Below are 19,809 nucleotides of genomic sequence, written 5' to 3' on the forward strand. Positions count from 1 at the left end.
GTTATTACACTGATATTTTAAAAGGGCGGTGTTTCGGTTGCCCTTTGTTTTTGACAAATTTTTCAATAATGGCCTCCATTTTTCCCTCGGATATTTTCATTGACTTGTTCTAAGCTCCTCGTTTGTTCTCGAAACGAAAATGACTCCGGTTACATCTTTTAGTAAAAGCCAACTTCAACTCTCGCATTGAGACAGAAGATCATCCCAACTATGTTCACCACTTTGAGCTTGTAGTGTAATTTGGTGAAGAGATTGAATGATCTGTTATTGATAATTCCACCAACTTTTTCAGCCTTTTTTCTTTCCAATTAAGGCACAAATCTAAAAACATGAAAATTATATTCAAAGAATCTTACATGCTTTTTATTTTCAATACACAGATTACATTACGGATAAAATAATTCAAAATCACACTTTAATCGACTTAAAAAATGAAAAATAATTTGTTTTTCAATACTGATTGATAATTAGCTTCTACATAATTGAAACGTCCAATTTATTTGTGACTATTGATAAAATGCTCTAATCCGCTTCAATTCTAGTAAGGTAGACCTCTTTCTTCTCGAAATGTATTATTACCTCCCCATTGTCAAGTTGCAAGAATTGTCATTTCTCTTCTCAATTATAGTGTAATTTAAGCACAGCAACGTACTCTTAGATTCAGTCCCTGCACTCATTGATGGATCCAAGATTTCTAAGATATTTATTATAACGGGACAGATATATTATACAATATCTTAGCTAGAACCCATTATTCTAAGGACTAAGTCGGTCTTCAATATCTACCATTCCTTTTTCTCTTTTCTCTCTGTTTCTCATTCAGCCTGGATTTTTGCAATTTTCAGATCCAGAAATAAGAAGTCGACCATCGAAAACAAACCTGTCACTTTCAATAGGTTTATAAAGAAAAAAAAATGCACACGCAACATGTTAGTGCGAGGATAACGAAAGGAATGGCTTAAACTAAACTAAACCTAAGCTTTAATTATCAATGAAGGAAAGTTTGGTTAGTGATAGAAAATGGCGTACTCGATTCATGTGAAGGGAAGACAATTACCCAACCATGCACGCAAGCAGATCGATCACTTTTTGGGGGCTTGGCCTTTACTTCCTTAGCTGGAGGGATGCTTATGATTCATGTGCTTACATTGATTGTTCTATTTTCCATACAAGTTAAAACGTAGCATATGGAATTAGTTTGTCTTCATTTTGTTAAGGGATGCCCTCGATCCTCATGTCCCTGTCGAAATGAAAATTAAGCATATAAAATCTCAACGATGTAGAATGAAGTTGATTCAAAAAAGAAAAGGCTTCTATTGATTAGACATTTTAAAAAGTCATATGCATCGTTGTTGGGTAGTAAATTTTGTAAATGATACTTAATTATAGACTGGTTGCATGCAGTGGTGTACAGGGGCATAGCCAGAAATTGAGTTTAAGTTGGATTAATTTTAGCTATATAAAAATTTTGCGAATAACTTATTTTTTGTTTTGAGGTTTGGAACCCAAGAGAAATTAATTAGGACCAAATTAAACTCACAAGATGAAGACTTGAAGAGATAAAATCCCCAACCAAATTGTTCCACACTTCCACTGCTCCCTTCCAATACTACCATCGTCTGCAGTTCTGCACAACAAAAGCAAGATATTCTAATTGATTATATACAGCAAAGAGGAGCTATGGAAACAGACAATTTATGTATTCAATGCATCATACAAACAGACTTTGATTATAACCCAAATGAAAACATGGAGGAAGCCATGGCTGCTAAGGAAATCAAACTTTGATTATACAAACATCAATGCATCATATACAAACATTATCGATTAAAAGTTTAAAACCTAAATAAACAGCAACTCTAATTGACCCTCGCAACCAAAAATGGCATTCAACCCTCACATCATTATCATCATCTTGGCCCGGAGATCACATAACTGACCCGCATCTATAGACTTTCTCAGTAACAAACTAACAATCCTCAAAAAGGACAAACTCGATCATTCATTCATATACAAACAGAGTCGATTAAAACCCAAATGAATGGCAGTTCTAATTGACCCTTTACTTCAATTTGTGGAGCGGTGGAGGTGGCTCGGTGGCGGGACTGAGCGTCTGAGCGTCTGAGCCTCAGAGAGTCAGAGGGAGTCGCGGTTTAGGACTGAGGAAGTCAGACTGACATGACTGAGCCTCAGAGGGAGGTGGCTCGGCGGCTGCGTAATTGATTCTCACTAACGGTGATTGAGACACAAAGTGTCGAGACTTAGGGGGGTGTATTCAATTCAGATTTTAAAAGACTTTGTTTGAGTTTTTATAATCCATGGATTTACTTAATCCACGGATTGTTTAAATTCTATATGGACTCTGATTGATTTTAATGGATTGATTTACTAGTATTTGTTTAGATTTTACAAATCATTATGATGTTTTTGGTAGGTTAATTATTTTTTTCTTCTTCTTCTTCTTCTTTAATTAAGCAATGGATGCATGTATGGATCCAACTATAATGCTATATCAATGACAAGAAAGTATGGCAATCTACCATTCTTTATGTTGTGTATAATGATATATGAACAATAAGAGAAAATTAATGAGTCAAAATGTTACACAAAAAATAAAGTAGTAAACTAATGACATAATTTATTTCATATCTAATTTACAAAAGAATCATGTGTGTATGTATCATCTTAATAATACCATTGAAAGTGAGCTTCATTAGCTAGAAGGATTAAGGCTTCTAGAGCTATAGTGATAAAAATAAATAAAAAATTATTAGATGAGAGCAGAGGCAGAGGAAGATAGTGGGAAAATAGGTCTAGGACAAAATGGATGAGTGTCACCTATTGAGACCTGCTTTTTATTTTTTTATTTTTTTTGGGTGAAGAAGTTCTTCATTTTTTGAGTGAGAAAGAATCCATCAAAATCTTTTGGGAAGTGGTTGGATTGTTTTTGAGTTTTGATATGTATAAAAAGCACTATAAAATCCTCCAAAATCCAGCATTTAATGAAATCCTTAAAAATCCGTATACTTTTGAATATCAATAGATTTAAATGGATAATTTTAAATCTTAATTGAATACATCAAGATTTTAAAGGACTGTTTAAAATCTCAATTGAATACCTATAGATTTCTAAAATACAAACAAATCTTGTAGACTCTTAATTGAATACACCCCCCTTAGTAAAAAAATTTATATTATTATTTGGGTTATACCTATACTTGATAACTTTTGACCCAAAATCTCCCTTGGGCTAGCCTTAGGCACAGCTACGTCCCTGGTGGTGTACTAAATGGATGCAAAGACTATAGGCCAATGCAGCATCATTTCTTAGTGGTCTATCTATACACGGAGTTCGTCAACCTTAATACAATTATGCATTAGTGCTTAAACTTCAATATCTCAGCATGAACAGTTTACTGAGCCGTGGTTAAGCTTAATTTTCAATGGTCTTGTGAGGAAATATGAGTTAGTCTCTGAGCAAACTTACAAACTCAATCTTCGTTGTGCTTGACTTATGTATTTGATGATCTTAGATGAGACAACCTCAAATAAGTCAAATTCAACACACACTCAAGTTGTCTCTATACAACCTTATGGTTTATAAGAGACTCAAGTGAAGAGTTAGAATTATACAAATGAAAATGTTGAAAACTTTAGCTTAACAAAGAGAGGTGGATTATGATTTTCAGCTTGTATCTTCCATCAAAGGACGGTTTGAACTTCCAAGTAGTAGAATGTCCACACTTTGTTATAATGATAGAATTTAGGCCTCGTTTGGTTCACCGAATGGAAATGTTGGGAAAGAAAAGTTGATCATTTCCTGTGTTTGGCACATCCAAGGAAATGAACAACTTTCCTGCATGAAGGGAAAATAACAGGGAAAATAGATCCTCCCACACCCCATGGGATTCATTTTCCTTCATACTTTTTTTGCATTAATTGCAAGTTAATTACCTACTCTAAATATTATTTTAATGGTTGTTATTACCAAATTATCCAAGAAACTTTTAAATCTTGGATTGTTTATGTTTTGATAATATAGATATTATTGGAAAATTGATGTTACCTACTTTCCTATTCATGCACAAACCAAACATCGGAAAGGAAAGTAAAATACATTTTCCGATTACTTTCCCGGTGTTTCCAAACATTGGTAGGGAAACTAGTGGGAAATTTACTTTCCCATGTTCATGAGAAAAACCAAGGAACCAATTTCCTTTCCGGCAACCAAATGAGACCTTAGGGTTCAAATCTTGCCTAACCAGCCTATTAACTTATTATGAAGTGTCATTATTTTCCAGTTTCCCACAAGTAGAGCATATGCAATGATCGATGCATGGTGTGAAACATACTAGTCTTTGGAGAGGATCCTCTCTTTGGCTACTTCTCATCCTTGTTTATCCTTGCCTTCTGTTTTCAGCCGTTTATTCAATATCAATGGTCTGTAATGATCCACATGAGCAAATGACTCTTGATGACTCAAGTTCTGGCATTTTCAAGGACTAACGGCGTTTGTGTTCCTATTCTTCTGCTTCTATCTCCTCTCTTCCCAGTTTTTATTCATCATCTTCTCAATCTCAATCACATTCCTGTCTTCTTCTTCTACCTTCTCTTCTCAGTTTTTGTTTTCTACTGTAGTACGTTCTCTGAAATTCAATCTATCACCTTTTCTCTAATCTGTTTCATCTCTTCGCCTCAAACTACCATTTATATATTAAATTACAAATTATTGGCGTTTACTTCCTTAGCTGGAGGGAGGCTTATGATTCATGTGCTTAGGCCATCTTCAATAAGGAGGTCTAAAGGGCCAAAGGCTAAAATGTAGCCCTTATTTCATCTCCAATAACAAATTTGAAAAGGGCCATAGAAGGGCTATCGGGTTGGTAAGAGGGCTAAGTTTAGCCCTTTGGCTGGCCTAATCCAGAATTGGTGGTCCCAGTAGAAGACCAAAATGTGGAGAAAATGGGCTGTTAGAAGAAGACAAGGGGGGGCATGTGGCAGCTTACCATTGGTTTAAATGAAACCAATTTGATACCCAACGGTCAAAAGATGATCAATGGCTATCAATTAAACAATGATCACCATAATTGTAAATCAATGGCCAATATTACAGTGATTGTTATATTTTCCATGCAAGTTAGAACACTAGCATATGGGATTAATTTGTCTAATTTATTTTGTTAAGAAATGCAGCATCATTTCTTAGCGGTTTATCTATACACGGAATTCGTCAACACTAATGTAATGATGCATCAGTGTTTAGGCTTCAATTAATGTCTCGCTATGAACAGTCTACCTCAAGAGACGTGCTTAAGTTTAAATTTTAATGGTCTTGTGATGAAATATGAGATATTCATAAGCTTGAGCAACTTTACATACTCATACTCGTTATGCTTATGTCTTTAATAATTCTAGATGAACGACCTCGAACGAGTTAACTTTAATACACATTTGAATCGTCTCTTTACAACTTTATAGATTATAAGAGACTTGAGTGAAGTGTATGTTTTGCAATTATTCAAATGAAAATGATGAAAAATTTAGCTTAACAAATAGGTGGATTTTGATTTTCAGCTTGTATCTTCCATTCGAAAAAAGATTCGTAGTAGAACGTTCACATTAATTATAATGATGGACTTTAGGGTTCAAATCTTGCCAAACCAGCCTATTAAGTGTCATTAATTAACTCCTATAAGTAGAGCACATGCAATAATGCATGGTGTGAAACATACTAACAGTCTTTTGCGGGAGGAAATCTTCTGTCCCAAATTTCTTGTCCCTCCATTAATCAGTTGACACCTGTACTTTATGTCCAACTCATCTAACATTCAGTTAACTCTGTTAACCTATAATTTCAAAAATAAAAATGTTATTAAAAAATAATGAAAATTACCAAGTCATTTAACTCTGTTACAACGCGTCTCAACTCTCAAACTTGAGAACCGCCTTCCCCGGGTCGAATGCACGCCAGAGAAGTAGATTTTGGTTTGGATTAGATGTGGTCAAAGTTGGATTGCTAATCTTGTTTAGGATTTAATTTTCTACGATTGGGGTCTATCTTCGAGATTTTGGTTGGTTTCAATTCAATTTTGCCACCCATGCCATAGCCACAGGTTCCAATCTTCCTTTTTGGAATTGAATTTGCTTTTCTGAATTTTGCCCATGTTGGTCATTTTGATCTTATTGTGATCGGGTACATGAGTAGGCTCATCTTGATCAAAGTTTATGAGTAAGATCTGGGTTCATGAGTAAGATAGTTTTGATCTAGGGTCCCGAGTAAGTTATGGGTTCATGCTCAGTATCAAGATCTGGATATGCATTTCAAGGCTTCAAGCTAGTATGATATGCAAATTAGCCCAATAGAGAGATTCACTTATGAGCCTCTCACGAAAACCATAATTTAATTTTCCACTTAGTGAGAGATTGATCGCTCATGTTGTACTATGACGGTGTGACCACTGGATGAGAGATATGAGAGCTATGGAATTGGGTTGTGTTTCATTTTATTTAAAATATAAGGAAGGGTGGTGCTATTCACACACCCATTTTCTCTATTCACACACCCCCTCTATTTAGGGCTGGGCATTTTAGCCCGAAGCCCGGAAGCCCGGCCCGACCCGTCACAACCCGGCCCGTACGGTCCGGGCCCTAATTTTTTTTAATACAAAACGGTTCGGTCCGGGCCTGAAGTATGTAAAGGACAGTCCGGGCCCGGGCCTTGTGTTTTCAGAAAAAAATAGCCCGTCAGGCCCGTATATATCATTATTAGGTATTCAGCGTATTCTATCTCCTTCACTCCACGCGTCCTCCTTCACTTCACGCGTCAACTACTTTTTCATCTTCTCCTTCAGTTTTTTCCTCTTCCTTTTATTTCTTCCTCTTCCGCTTCAGTTCTAAAGAAACCTCAATCCCGAAGCCTAATCTAGCAAGAAACCTCACAATCTAAGTCCAATTTTCCAAGAACCAAAAGAAATCTCAAATCTACTCACGGTGCGGTGCCAATCACGCGAGCCATGGCACATGTTGAGCCGCACCATGTTCATGTCGCCGACGGCATCGATCTCGATAGAGATGGAGGAGCTGTCCTGATCCATTTGTTTTTCTCAATGTAAAGGAAGAGCTTTGGATTTTTTTCTGGGTTTTTTGGATTTGGGTGATGGAATTTAACTGGTCCCGTGCTTGCTGATGTTGTTTCTCTTACATTAGGACCTAAAGGTATCTAGGTTTTCATCCTTTTTATTCATTCTTTGTCAAGCATATTGCTTTATGAAGTTGAATCATTGTTGTATAACAGAGGAAGAGTCAGACTTGGTTTTGAATTGAATCACTGTAGTTAATATATCTTCAGTTGGGTAATTGAGTGGTTTTGCCCCAGTGTTATACTTTAAAGATTCATAATTGATAATTGATTGACATGGTCATGATCTTGGGTAATTGGGTATGGTATTGAAGCACTGACAGAGGGTCTCCGATGCCATTGATGAAGGCGTCTTGACCTCCAGGTAGCCTTTGGTTGCTGCATTGACAGAGGAATATTTTTTTTTTCTTCCCTTCATCAAAATAGGTAAAATGGGCCAGAAAACCTTGAAATCCGGCCCGAAAAAAAACGGTCCGGGCCTGTTACGGTCCCAAAAAATAAAACACAAAATTTAGGTCCGGCCCGAAAATTTCGGGCCGGGTTCGGGCCCTTCAAATTTAATACACGGCCCGGCCCGTGCCCAGCCCTACCTCTATTTATCTATTACTTTAATTTAATTTTTTTTACAAATTACCCTAACTACCCTCTCTTGCAATTTTTGTTTTTTCTATTTGGCAAGTCAATCATTCCCAAATCCTAAATCCTTGTTTTTCGCAGACAAAGAGAACTTCAAAACTCTTTGTGATTTTCTCTTTTCTTTTCCATCAAAAACTTCTCTAGCATAGTTATTCTACCTCTGATTACACGCATTTCTATGCGCGTAATTACGTTCTAAACACTAGAATTAAGCTGATCTCCAAAGTAATTATTATGTAATTAATCCATTTTTATTTATTTTGTAGAAAATAAGGAGAGTTGCGGAAATCGAGAGAAAATGACACGAAAATGGAGCAATTGAGAATTTTCAACAAGTGGACGAAATTATCGACGTGGTCAACTGTGGTCAATGCCGATATAGAGAAAAGAAATGAAGAGAAAATAATATAATTATACAATTAATTAATGAACAGCAGCTTAATTAACCAATGGTTAATTGAAGCATGCTGCACGTGATCATTGCTTTGACTTTTCCAATAAGCCACTGACACGTGGCAGAATGGAAGAGATTTTTTTTCTTTTCTCCTTAATTCCACGCCATTGATCATATTTTGTCCCTTAAAATCCCAGCCATCTATTCCTCTCCCATTCCTTTTTCTGAGGCAGTAGACACGACCCCAGATATAAAAATTCCAACCATCCATTCTATCATCTAGAGAGAACAGTGCCGCAGAGCCAAACGGGGAGGGCTGCTGCCCTCTCCCCTCAATCACCTTCCCAAGTTCCCATCATCTTTTCTTAGTAATCTTGTGGGTATTTGGAGGATTTCTCACTCAAGCTTCAAGGGAATCATCATCAAGAGCACCACACCTCTATTTTGGGTAGTTGGGTGAAGAAATTGCTTGGTTCATACTAGCCCATAGCTAGGAGTGACCAAACTAACTCTCCCCTCTCTTCCTTATCTATTCCATAATTTTATTTGCTATTGATGATGTATTTAACTATGGATAGTGAGTAGTTCAATTTTGGGAGTTAGGGTTGTGAAGCCCTAACTCATCTAGTATAAATATTGATGCTTTAATTTTAATAAATGCAATTTCCATTGTGTATGCTTTAAATCCGAATTTATTGGTCCTTAGAAGCATGTTTCTAGGCTTTGTCACCCTTTGAAATTATGTTGTGGGCAATTGTGATGAATGGATTGATAAATTGACAACTTATTGGTCTTGTTGCATCTAGGATTTAAGTGTGGTAACCATTAGCTAGCTTAATTGTAGCTAAGCTTGATTGGGTCTCTATTATCTTGCACTCTAGGCCTCTAATTTTGGATATTGCGGCCTTAACCGGCGTAATGCCCAAATTAGAGAGTTGATTGTGGCCCTAACCGGCATAATCGATACACCGAAAGGATAATTGGTTTAGTAGCCTTAACCGGTACTAGATACGGGACTTGACATATATAGGAAATGCATGCATTTGTGAAATTGGCATTGATATTTGCAAGATAGTTAGTGTGAATCATCCAACACTCCCATGTTCCCATTAATTTGAAAACCCAAATTCAATTTTCTAGGTCGTTAATTAGTTGTTTAGTTTACTTTTCGGTTGCGTTTAATTTAGTTAATTCACAATTCAAAACTTCCCACAATTTTCGACTCATTTGTGCATATCCACCATTAGGTTCTTAGTTTTGATTAGGCTTTGGTGAAAACTAAAGCCGAGCATTGCTAAGGCTTGGTGCCTTAGAATAGCCTTTTTTATTCACTTTATTTTTATTTTGTTTGCTAAGTGTCTTTAGTTCCGACCACCCAAGGATTGTGGGTTAGCCACTAATCCCCGTGGTACGATAAACTTGGGCATAATATTTCCCTATCTTGACAACGATACGTACGCTTGCGTAAATGTGTATTTAAGTCAACCTCTCTAATGTGATGCTTTGAAGTTTAATCATGGCAGAACAAGCAACTTTAGACCCATCTTTGGAGAAGATTTTACATCTGCTTTACAATGGAGACATGGAAGAAAAATATGAGTTTAGTGATTCTAACTGAAATTTATTTGGTGTAATTCAATCCATCGCTCTCTGCTAAAAAAGTCAATTTCTCAGCAATTTGGTGGACTAGGAGCTTTAAATTTGTGCGTTATGTTCGTCTTAGTTTGATTTTGGTATAGCTTGCTTGCTAATCATGGTTTTGACTTGAGTTGATTGAAAAATTTGAAATTGTTGATGCTTTGATTTCATTTTGACTTTAATTGACTAGCTAGTTTTGGATATTCGTTTGATTTGGACTTTATTTGTAAGCTTGCAAGTACTATTATTGGATATTAGAGATGAACTAATCAATGTAGGATCAGATTATGATACATTGGATAAAAAAATTTCTTATATATTTGCGACATTGAAACATAGATATTGTGATCAAGAAGGTACTGCAATGCTATTTTTTTTTTATCAATAAGAACTTCATTAATAATGAACTACTTACAACGAGTTTTAGGCAACATCTGTTACACAGAAATGCCCACTAGACTTCACACTGGAACTCTAAAATGACTGACTTAAGGAGCCAAAAAAGGCCCTGACTCCAAACATGCACTACAACTATATGACAAAGACAACAAATGCATGAGCAACTCACTTGTGTCAACACTAACTCGCCACCCAGAGTCCACCTGATCAGCTTTTGATCGACCAAGCCAACACTCGTTGTGACCTAAACCCGACCAAAATAATTACCGAACATTCAGACCTGGGACTAAAATAAACCCAACACCGTCACCACCATATTGTCAACATCGTCAACCCACAACTGTTCCAAATCGACATCGCCTCTGACCCAAACCCAGATAGGCACAACCTACTAGAAGGCCAATAATGCTCGTCTATGGCACAACCAGACTTTTTCGTTGACCCAAAACCAGATAGGAACCACCCACTGGAAGGCTGACGCGAAGATTGTCTCTGCCACATCCTGTAGTACACACGACCCAACAGCTAATACCTAACACAACTGGAACGACAACTAATACCACAAACCAAGCCTTGGTCGTGGCTTAATACCAATAAAACAAAAACCAAAAATAAAACCAAACCCTAACTGAAACAAAAGTAACCATATAGCCCAGTCCTGGCCCAACAAGAGGGACCAAGCCTGAGCATTGACCCAGGAAAAAGGACGACCACAGGAAGCCTGCCAAGCCTCGCAACCCCGCCACAGCCTCTGTCGCTAGACGACTCCCTACGCCACCCTACCACATTCGCCAGACCGCCGACTTGAACCTACTGCCATTCTCGACGAGCCATGAGTAAGCGCCGCCCCAAGCAAACAAACCCAATCCCATGCTGGATCCACGAGTTCCAACCCAGAATGAATTGATTCGATTGGCACCACGCCGTGCCTCCAAGAACACGCCACCACCGGCAAACCTCCAATCGGTACGACAACACGTTACCAGGAGCATGTCACCGCCAAACCTCCGATCCCGCGACACCGAACTAGTCCGCCGCTGAAGCAGTCGAGTGGTGAAACCAAGCCTGATAACTGCTGTGATCTCCCCCTCCCCCATTGCACCAACTGCTACCGCGACCCACACAGAGTCAACTAAAGCCCGTCCGACGACGGCGCAAGGGCTCGCCGCCGGACAGGATAGAACTCCAGAGAGAGAGTTTTTAGGGCTAGGTTATTCTTCGGTTTTTTGTCAAGCTTTACTGCAATGCTACTTAAATTATCCTCTCTTTTTTCTTTTTTTCTTTTTTCTAATCAGCAATGACATTCACGAGAAAAATTAATTTATTATATAATGATGTTTAATTCATGATTGACTTGCCAAATAGAAAATAGAAAAAAGAAAAAGAAACATAAATACAAGGGAGGGTAATTAGGATAATTTGTAAAAGAAAAATTGTATTAAAGTAATAGAAAAATAGAAGGGGTGTGTGAATAAAGAAAATGGGTGTGTGAATAGCACCACCCTGGAAATCTATTTACAAGATAACAGAATGAGATGTTCGTCAGGTGAGGCAGAATGGAAGTACATGTGTCAACTGATTAATGGAGGGACAGGAAATGAGACAGAAAATTTGGGACAGAAGATTTCCTCCCGTCTTTTGCTTCTTGTCTTCTCTTATCCACCAATTCACCATGTTACATGTTTCTTGATTGGGAAAATCGTCCAAACAGTGTCTGAACTTTTCCAGACTATTAATTTTCGTACCTAAACTTTGAAAAATGTCACAATGGTACCTGAAGTTTTGGCCCCGACCCAATTTCCATACCTGGAAACAGTAAAATCGTCTACGGTGTTAAATTTTGAAGGATATTTTCGTCATTTTACTATTCATCTTCTCTGAAATCGACGGGCCACCACTCGATCGTTTCCATCCTCTTTTTCTCCTCCACTGAAACCATCACCAACACCTCTCTTAGCTATCAATGTTTTTCCTCCACCAACTCGATTCCTTTCCAACCCTGTGAATACATTAATCTTTGGAAAGAACTACCGGAGCTACGAGACCACGATGGCGAAGCGGTGACTCAGCACGCCGGCGTTGTAGATTTCCGAGAGGCTTTCGGAGGGTTGGTCTGGTTCTTAGCCTTGACTGCTGCTCTGCTCTTCTTCCTCCATTGTGGTTGTCTCACTGGTTCTGGAGAGAACCCATTAACCGGCTGCGAGGTGGGTCGGATTCCGGCGAGGTGGGTGCGAATATTCCTACCAATTTGATTGAAATTTTGTAACAGAATATGGAATCTTATCGTCATGAACAGAGAAGAAGATGTTCAGAACTTCAGATTGCTCCTAGGCAGCGCCTAAATTCCCTCCACCGCTCAACTTCAGTTTACCACCGGAACCGCCGCGCCTTCCTTTGAACTTGGGCACTTCCTCATCATCATGCTCATCCTCCAATTCCATAACCTCGTCTTCCTCCTCTGGCTCAACCACCTTCCTTTCCACACTCTTTCCCCAATCCTCATCGCCGGAATCATCATCATCATCATCATTACTGTCTTCCTCGTCCTCCTCCGCCACCAGAGCCTCGGGAGTGGGCAAAGGACCTCGCTACAAGCGCTTAAAGGTCTGGATGGTCTGTTGAAGCAATTCGATTTTCTTGGTGGCCAAATCCAAAGTCTCTTCGTCACCATCGTACTGAAGTAAGTGCTTGCCACTCTCCTTATTGAACAACTTGACACAGCCTTTGTACCAGGCCTTATCACTCGCCCAGTACACCTTAATCCTCTTGCCGACGACCTCTTGGCCGTACAACAATTTCTTGGGATTGAGATTGGGCTTGGATTGGAGAGGCGAAGGCATGGTGGAGCTAGGGCTGGAACCCGGGCTGGGATTAGATTTAGGGACGGGAGTTGGAGAAGAAGGAAGTCATTTGGCGCTGTGGGTTGATCAATAGGGACGCGCCGTCGATAGCTAAGAGAGGTGTTGGTGATAGTTTCAATGGAGGAGAAGAAGAGGATGGAGACGAGTGGTGGCTCGTCGATTTCAGAGAAGATGAATAGTAAAATGACGAAAATATCCTTCAAATTTTAACACAGTAGACGATTTTACTGTTTCTAGGTATGGAAATTGGGTCGGGGCCAAAACTTCAGGTACCATTGTGACATTTTTAAAAGTTTAAGTACGAAAATTAATAGTTTGAAAAAGTTCAGACACTGTTTGGACGAATTTCCCTTCTTGATTATATTGCCAAAAGAATTGGGAATTGGGAATTGAAAGTTATGAAGTATGATTTGATCGACACCGGCCTTATCATTTAGCGGAAGCAGGCCTTCAATATTACACAAGTTGGTAATCCCGACCCTTTGCTCCAGGCCCAAAGGACGAGCCCCATCTTTTGCAAGCCCAAGTGGCAATCTCCTAATGTTTTAGTTTGGTTTATAGGACACTACGTGCAAGGGGCCAAGGGCAAACTTCTAAATTTTCTTTCCCTATTTTGTTGAAAGGTGTCAATTTTATCGTATATTGTATAGTTATTTAACTGTTTATCAAACAAATTGTTCTTCGTCAGTTCAAATATTACCGAACGCGTACGATTTAATCATTATTGACTAACAAAGAGTTTCGATCATAATAATCTATAAAGAGATCGATGAGACAAACTACAAAGAATTTGAATGATTCGGTCCAGCTTACTTTGAACTCATGTATATATAGTCGAACATGAAATCACGCATATCCCATGACATCCACTGATTAGCGCTCTGGTAAAAGTTCTCAAGTGGAAAAGTTTAACCAGTTAGGTAATTCCTTTGTGGATTTGTGATCACTTAGAATTCTATATATGTTAGTTTGTGGAAAAAGTCTTGGGTAGGGGCTGCCACGTGGTAGGGCAGTGCGGCCCACCAATCAAAACTTAAAAAAAAAATTCTTGTTCCAAAACTGTCCTCAATTTACAAAATAAAATACCCAAAACACCCCCCCTGCTAGGGGGTGATTGGAGGGCCTCACTGCCCCACCACGTGGCAGCCCTACCTAAGACCTTCTCTAGTTTGTGAGGTCTGACTTCAGACAAATTAGTCACCTTTCATTGGTTGGGATGAAAAAGGGACCTCTATCGTCTTCACCACTGTCCTTTCCATGAGTACCTTAATAATGAAATATGAACATACATGCAACTAAATCATATGCGTTTACCAACTAATTAAGTACAAACTTATAGGTTATAAGTGGAGGAGTTTCCCACTCAATAGTGATGGGGAGAGCACATGATAATATACGAGTGATCTCCCAGTCCTTTATATATAAATAGGGATACCTCCCCCGTATACGAGGGTAACTCTCTTCTTTTTCGAGATGCTGTATCAGGTGTTATTGTGAAAGTCAGAGGTGCTGGCAGTTGATTTGTATATAATACAAACAAGTTTCTGTTTTCTAATATTTAAACGTCATTGCATGCATTAATCCTCGTCATATTCCTAAACTATAGTAATTTACGTCACATTCTAAGAGATTACCACATATGAATTAAGAATATGGTGTTAGGTAGTCTCTTCACGTACTTATAATTTGTCCATATAACTTCAAAATTCCATCTTCTTCTATACCCCAATAGCTAACTAATTACCTTTCCTTAATTTGTAGCAAAATCCTGTCATGGAATTCCAGTCCGAGTCCCCAAAGTTTGCTCTGCCTGTGGACTCTGATCACAAGGCAACAGAGTTCAAAATCTTCTCCATAGCCAAACCGCACATGCGAGCCTTTCACTTAGCTTGGTTCTCATACTTCTCATGCTTCCTCACCACTTTTGCCGCAGCACCTCTACTCCCCGTAATCCGGGACAACCTCAACCTCACCACCACCGACATCGGCAACGCCGGAATCGCTTCTGTCTCCGGCGCAGTCTTTGCCCGAATAGCAATGGGGACTCTCTCCGACTTATTCGGACCGCGTCTCGCCTCTGCCTCACTCCTACTCCTCACTGCACCAGCTGTCTTCTTATTCTCAATGGCCTCATCCCCCATTTCTTTTCTCTTCTTGCGTTTTTGCGTCGGCATCTCTTTGGCCAACTTTGTTCCAACCATGTTCTGGATGAGCTCTATGTTTTCGCCTCCGGTGGTCGGCACTGCAAATGGCTTTGCCGGCGGTTGGGGAAACTTTGGTGGTGGTGCGACGCAGCTGATCATGCCACTTGTGTTTAGCCTCATTCAACATAACGTTGGTGCTGCCAAGTTCACTGCTTGGCGAATAGCGTTCCAAATCCCTGCCGTGTTTCAGGTGCTCTCCGCATTTGCGATTTTGCTGTTCGGGCAGGATATGCCGGACGGTAACTTCCACCGGTTGGAGAAGTCCGGTGACAAACCGAAAGACAAGTTTTCGACTGTTTTCTGGCATGGGGTTAAAAATTACAGAGGGTGGATTCTGGCATTGACTTATGGCTATTGCTTTGGGGTTGAGCTCACTATGGACAATATCATAGCTGAGTACTTTTACGACAGATTCAATCTCAAGCTTCACACTGCAGGAATTATAGCGGCGACTTTCGGGTTGGCCAATATTGTTTCTAGACCGACAGGAGGGGTTTTATCAGATTTGATGGCCAGGAGGTTTGGGATGAGGGGGAGGCTGTGGACTCTGTGGGTGCTGCAAACTTTGGGGGGTGTGTTCTGTGTGATTCTTGGGAGAGTTGGTTCTCTGAAGGCTTCTATTGGTGTCATGGTTTTGTTCTCCTTGTGTTGCCAAAGTGCTTGTGGGCTTACATATGGAGTGGTACCTTTTGTTTCCAGAAGGTACGTTTTCAACTTTGACACATTAAAATGACTTTAGTTTATGCTATATTGATGTCCCAATATGATGATCAATGCAGTTTTCATATTTGATTCACTCTAAGTACATAGGATTATGTTTAGTTATCGAATTGTTACTTTTTTATATAGAAATATATAGTATTTGATAATGTTTAGTAGTGTATTTGATATAGGTGTGCAATTGTTACTTGATATGTCATCAATCATTATTGTATGTTTTCATATCATTGATCGATATGATATTTTGTCCTCCGGTTTAAGATTACATGTGCAAATCCATTTGTGCATGATTAGGCTTGACTGTAATTTTAATCTCATTTTCAGGTCACTAGGTGTCATCTCTGGTATGACAGGGGGTGGTGGAAGCTTGGGTGCAGTTCTGACCCAACTTATTTTCTTCAAAGGATCCAAGTATTCGAAAGAAACAGGGATTACTCTAATGGGGGTCATGATCATATGCTGCACTCTCCCAATGACTCTAATACATTTCCCGCAATGGGGTGGAATGCTGAGTGGTCCATCATCTATAAACACTGCCACTGAAGAGGAGTACTACATGTCCGAATGGACTTCAGTGGAGAAGGAGAAAGGTTTTCATTGTGCAAGTGTGAAATTCGCTGAGAACAGCAGAAGCGAAAGGGGAAAGTCTGACTCTTTAACCAGGACCTCTGATGAGGTTTCACCAACAGTACATGTTTAACTAGCTAGTACGTACTGCATCAACTGTAAGTCTGTAAGAAGCTTAAAGCTTCAAACCAAAAGCTAGCTCCAAATGATAGCTTGAAGCTTAAACCAATACCTAGCTCCAAATAATGGACTGATGCTTGTACCTTTTAGATTAAATAATGACTATATTGGTTGATACTAAATAATGACTATATATGAATCAAATCAACAATCGAAACTGAAGATTAGGAAAACCCAACACTAGGTGTTTAATGGTGTCTCATCCTCCTTTCATAAATGAATCAAATCCACGAAACTAAAAATTAGGAAGAGCCAACACGTACGTTACAGTAACTTGAAAACAATATGAAGTCATAGTACATTGACTCCTAATATGAAGTGCAATATAGACATCATAATGATTTCATACTATGTTGCAAGATTGTTTTCTTAATGCAAATAAGACCATTTAATCCTGAGCTTCCTTTCTTTATTAAATTAAAAGCAGATACATACAATCTGAATCTATATGATCCCCTTAGTTCATCAGATTTGAAATATACAAACCAAACCAGTGCTAGTGACGAGTGTGTTATTCTGCTTGGCAAGAGGAAACTTCTTGTCTGTTTCTGCATACGAGTCTTTGCACGTCTCGCAGTTGCTCCTAACGGCCGAGAGACAGACGTTGAAGCTGCCTACGTCACGGCTCCTTAGATCTTCCAGGCTCGTCTCCAGGTCGGTAACGGCGTCTGTATACAGAGACGTGCAAACTCAGGCGTCCTTTTTGGGGAGCTTAGCGGCGGACGCTTTTGCTTTCTTGGTCTCGGAAGTGAGTCGCTTGACGGTGGCCTCCGCCGCCGCGTATGGGGTTTTGGCTCTTCCCCCGATGGACCGACAGAGGGTTTTGTAGTCGGCTCCGGCCCAAAGCTCGGCGCTCGATGCATGGAATAACGCGGTGGTCATGAGGAGAAAGACCAGTGACAAAGAGGTGTAACATGTACCCGTTTGTGTTTGTGTAGATTAATTGCAATTTTTTGCTTTGGATTTTGGTTTCACTGCGAAAGTTTTAAGCAGTAATTGAGGCACATGGATCATAGATTTGGTAAGTTTTGATTTTGAAACACCTCACGTAACGCTCCGCGAAAACGGCCCACGTAGTAGGAGATTTTACAGAACTGATGTCAGCGAGTCAAAACCTCATCGACGACCAAGTTAATTGTGGTGTAAAGACAAAATGAAAATCCAATCACCGGAATACGTAGGACTCGAGAAGATGATGAGGTAACAATCTCTCCTAAAAAACTACGTTTGAGTATTGCCATTGGAAAGAAAAATTTGGATGCAGTGAGCATGGAATTGCTAGAGGGACATTCCAATAGTACTGAACAACCTAAGAGAAAGAGGGGACGCTCAATTGGCAGTGTGAACAAACTAGCATATGGGACAGCAGGAAAAGGGAAGAATGCAAAGAAAGATGGAGAATCTGACAAGACGAAGAGCAAGAAGACCAACCTGATGCCAAGGTTGTTGGCTGCTGATCGATGAGTCTGAGACAGGTACTAACTCTAACCCTAAGGGGAAAGAGAAGGTGCTTGCTTAAGGTATCTAAAATTCAAGACATTCTGAACTTCAAGCCTTCTCAAGTGGGAGTGATTTCTATATGCTTCTCTAAGATGTTTCTAGTTGATATGTGTACCACAATTGAGTGTTGACATATTAGACTAGATGATTGATTTTGCCTTAGAAAGCGAGATTATTCTTACTTAGTTTGTTGGCTTGCTGTTTAGCGAGCGACCAGTAAGATTTTAATGAGATAGGTGTGACTTAGATAGATTATTCAGTTTTTTTTTGGATTTTCTTATGTAAGTTCTATTAGACTCTGACATGTATTCATGGCTTTGATTTCTAATAATATCAAATCCTATTAAAAAAAAAAGGTTAATTGTGGTGTAATTAGGGGCTCTCACTGGGGTTGACGAAGTGGTGTTAGCTCAGTGATTAGAGCACCCACTACCTATGTACGAAGTCATGGGTTCGAGTCACCATGGGGGCAGGAGTGAAACCCTTTGATCCTCTTCTAAAAAGAGAAAAAAAAAAAAAAAAAAAAAAAAAAAAGGGGCTCTCACTGGGGTTGTGAATTGTGATTTTATATAGCTTAAGATCAAGCCCAAGTAACAATCCATCTAGTGTTTGAGCTTACGCAGAACTTGGTCCAATTAGGTAAATACCATGAAAGTTTTGCTATAATTCAAGCAGAAATAAAGTCTATTCAATAGTTTGAAACAATTTATTCTCAAAAAATCGAATATGTATAAAATAATTTTGATTAGGAAAATGATTGTTGGCCTCAAATGAGGCTTAAGATTTGTAGCCTCAATCTTAGGTGTCATGTCATGTCACCTACACACATTATTTGTCAAATAATGTCATGTAATTTTTGAGAAAAATGTCATCTTATCATTCCAAAATTTAATGGCTCTAAATCATTTTGGTTTTACTTTTCAAACAAAAAAAAAATAATTCCTTTTGGTTTTCTTCTTAGAAAAATTTATTTTGTTTTATTTTTTCTTTTCATTGTACTCATGCTTAGATTTAAATAACATTTATTTTTCTTCAATCAAGAATAGAAATTTTTTTATGTAATTCGATCAATAGATTTGCACATACACTCGATTAATTTTTTGAATCAAACCCAAACCTATAGGACAGGTGCCAATATATTCATCTAAAGCCAGAATAGGCCGTTACATACCATTCCGCTGTCATCTACAGATAGACAAGAAGATAGTGGTAGTACCCACAGCGGTACATAAAAATAGACCCACTCATTAGACATTTCATGTACGTAGATATAGCGGGGATCCTCCTTTGATACTATTCCAAAGGCGCTAGAGATACATAGAGTGCACATAACGTGCATTAACTTCCTAAAAGGAAATTATTGTAAAAGACTAACTAAAACATAATTAATAGACTAGGGCTAAAACCCCAGCCCAAAACTCAAAACCCAAATAGGGCAGCCACCAAAGAAAAGTCCACCCAAGGCCCATCAGCCTAGTCCGGTCCAGTCCACCTGCTCCATCTGCATCCCTGTTGTAAGTAACAATCAAGCTAAGCTCCGTCTGCTGCATGCCGCCACGATCTCTCACCGCT

The 19,809-nt window shown here is 39.0% G+C and overlaps 1 protein-coding gene and 1 long non-coding RNA gene across 2 annotated transcripts; one reads left to right on the top strand and one right to left on the bottom strand.

Moving 5' to 3' along the window:
* Nucleotides 1-401: 401 nt before the first annotated feature.
* On the bottom strand, nt 402-1,588 carry LOC133708781 (uncharacterized). The gene is made up of 3 exons (XR_009846046.1): nt 1,541-1,588; nt 1,030-1,240; nt 402-886 (listed from the first exon to the last, which is right to left on the bottom strand). It is a non-coding gene; the product is annotated as an uncharacterized LOC133708781 (long non-coding RNA).
* Nucleotides 1,589-14,839: 13,251 nt separating this feature from the next.
* LOC133711160 (high affinity nitrate transporter 2.5-like) lies at nt 14,840-16,690 on the top strand. The gene is made up of 2 exons (XM_062137323.1): nt 14,840-15,972; nt 16,315-16,690. Exons 1-2 carry the CDS (start codon nt 14,840-14,842, stop codon nt 16,688-16,690), a joined length of 1,509 nt encoding a protein of 502 aa, XP_061993307.1.
* Nucleotides 16,691-19,809: the final 3,119 nt, after the last annotated feature.

This window comes from Rosa rugosa, chromosome 5 (genome assembly GCF_958449725.1).
Source record: "Rosa rugosa chromosome 5, drRosRugo1.1, whole genome shotgun sequence".
Classification (NCBI taxonomy): domain Eukaryota; kingdom Viridiplantae; phylum Streptophyta; class Magnoliopsida; order Rosales; family Rosaceae; genus Rosa; species Rosa rugosa.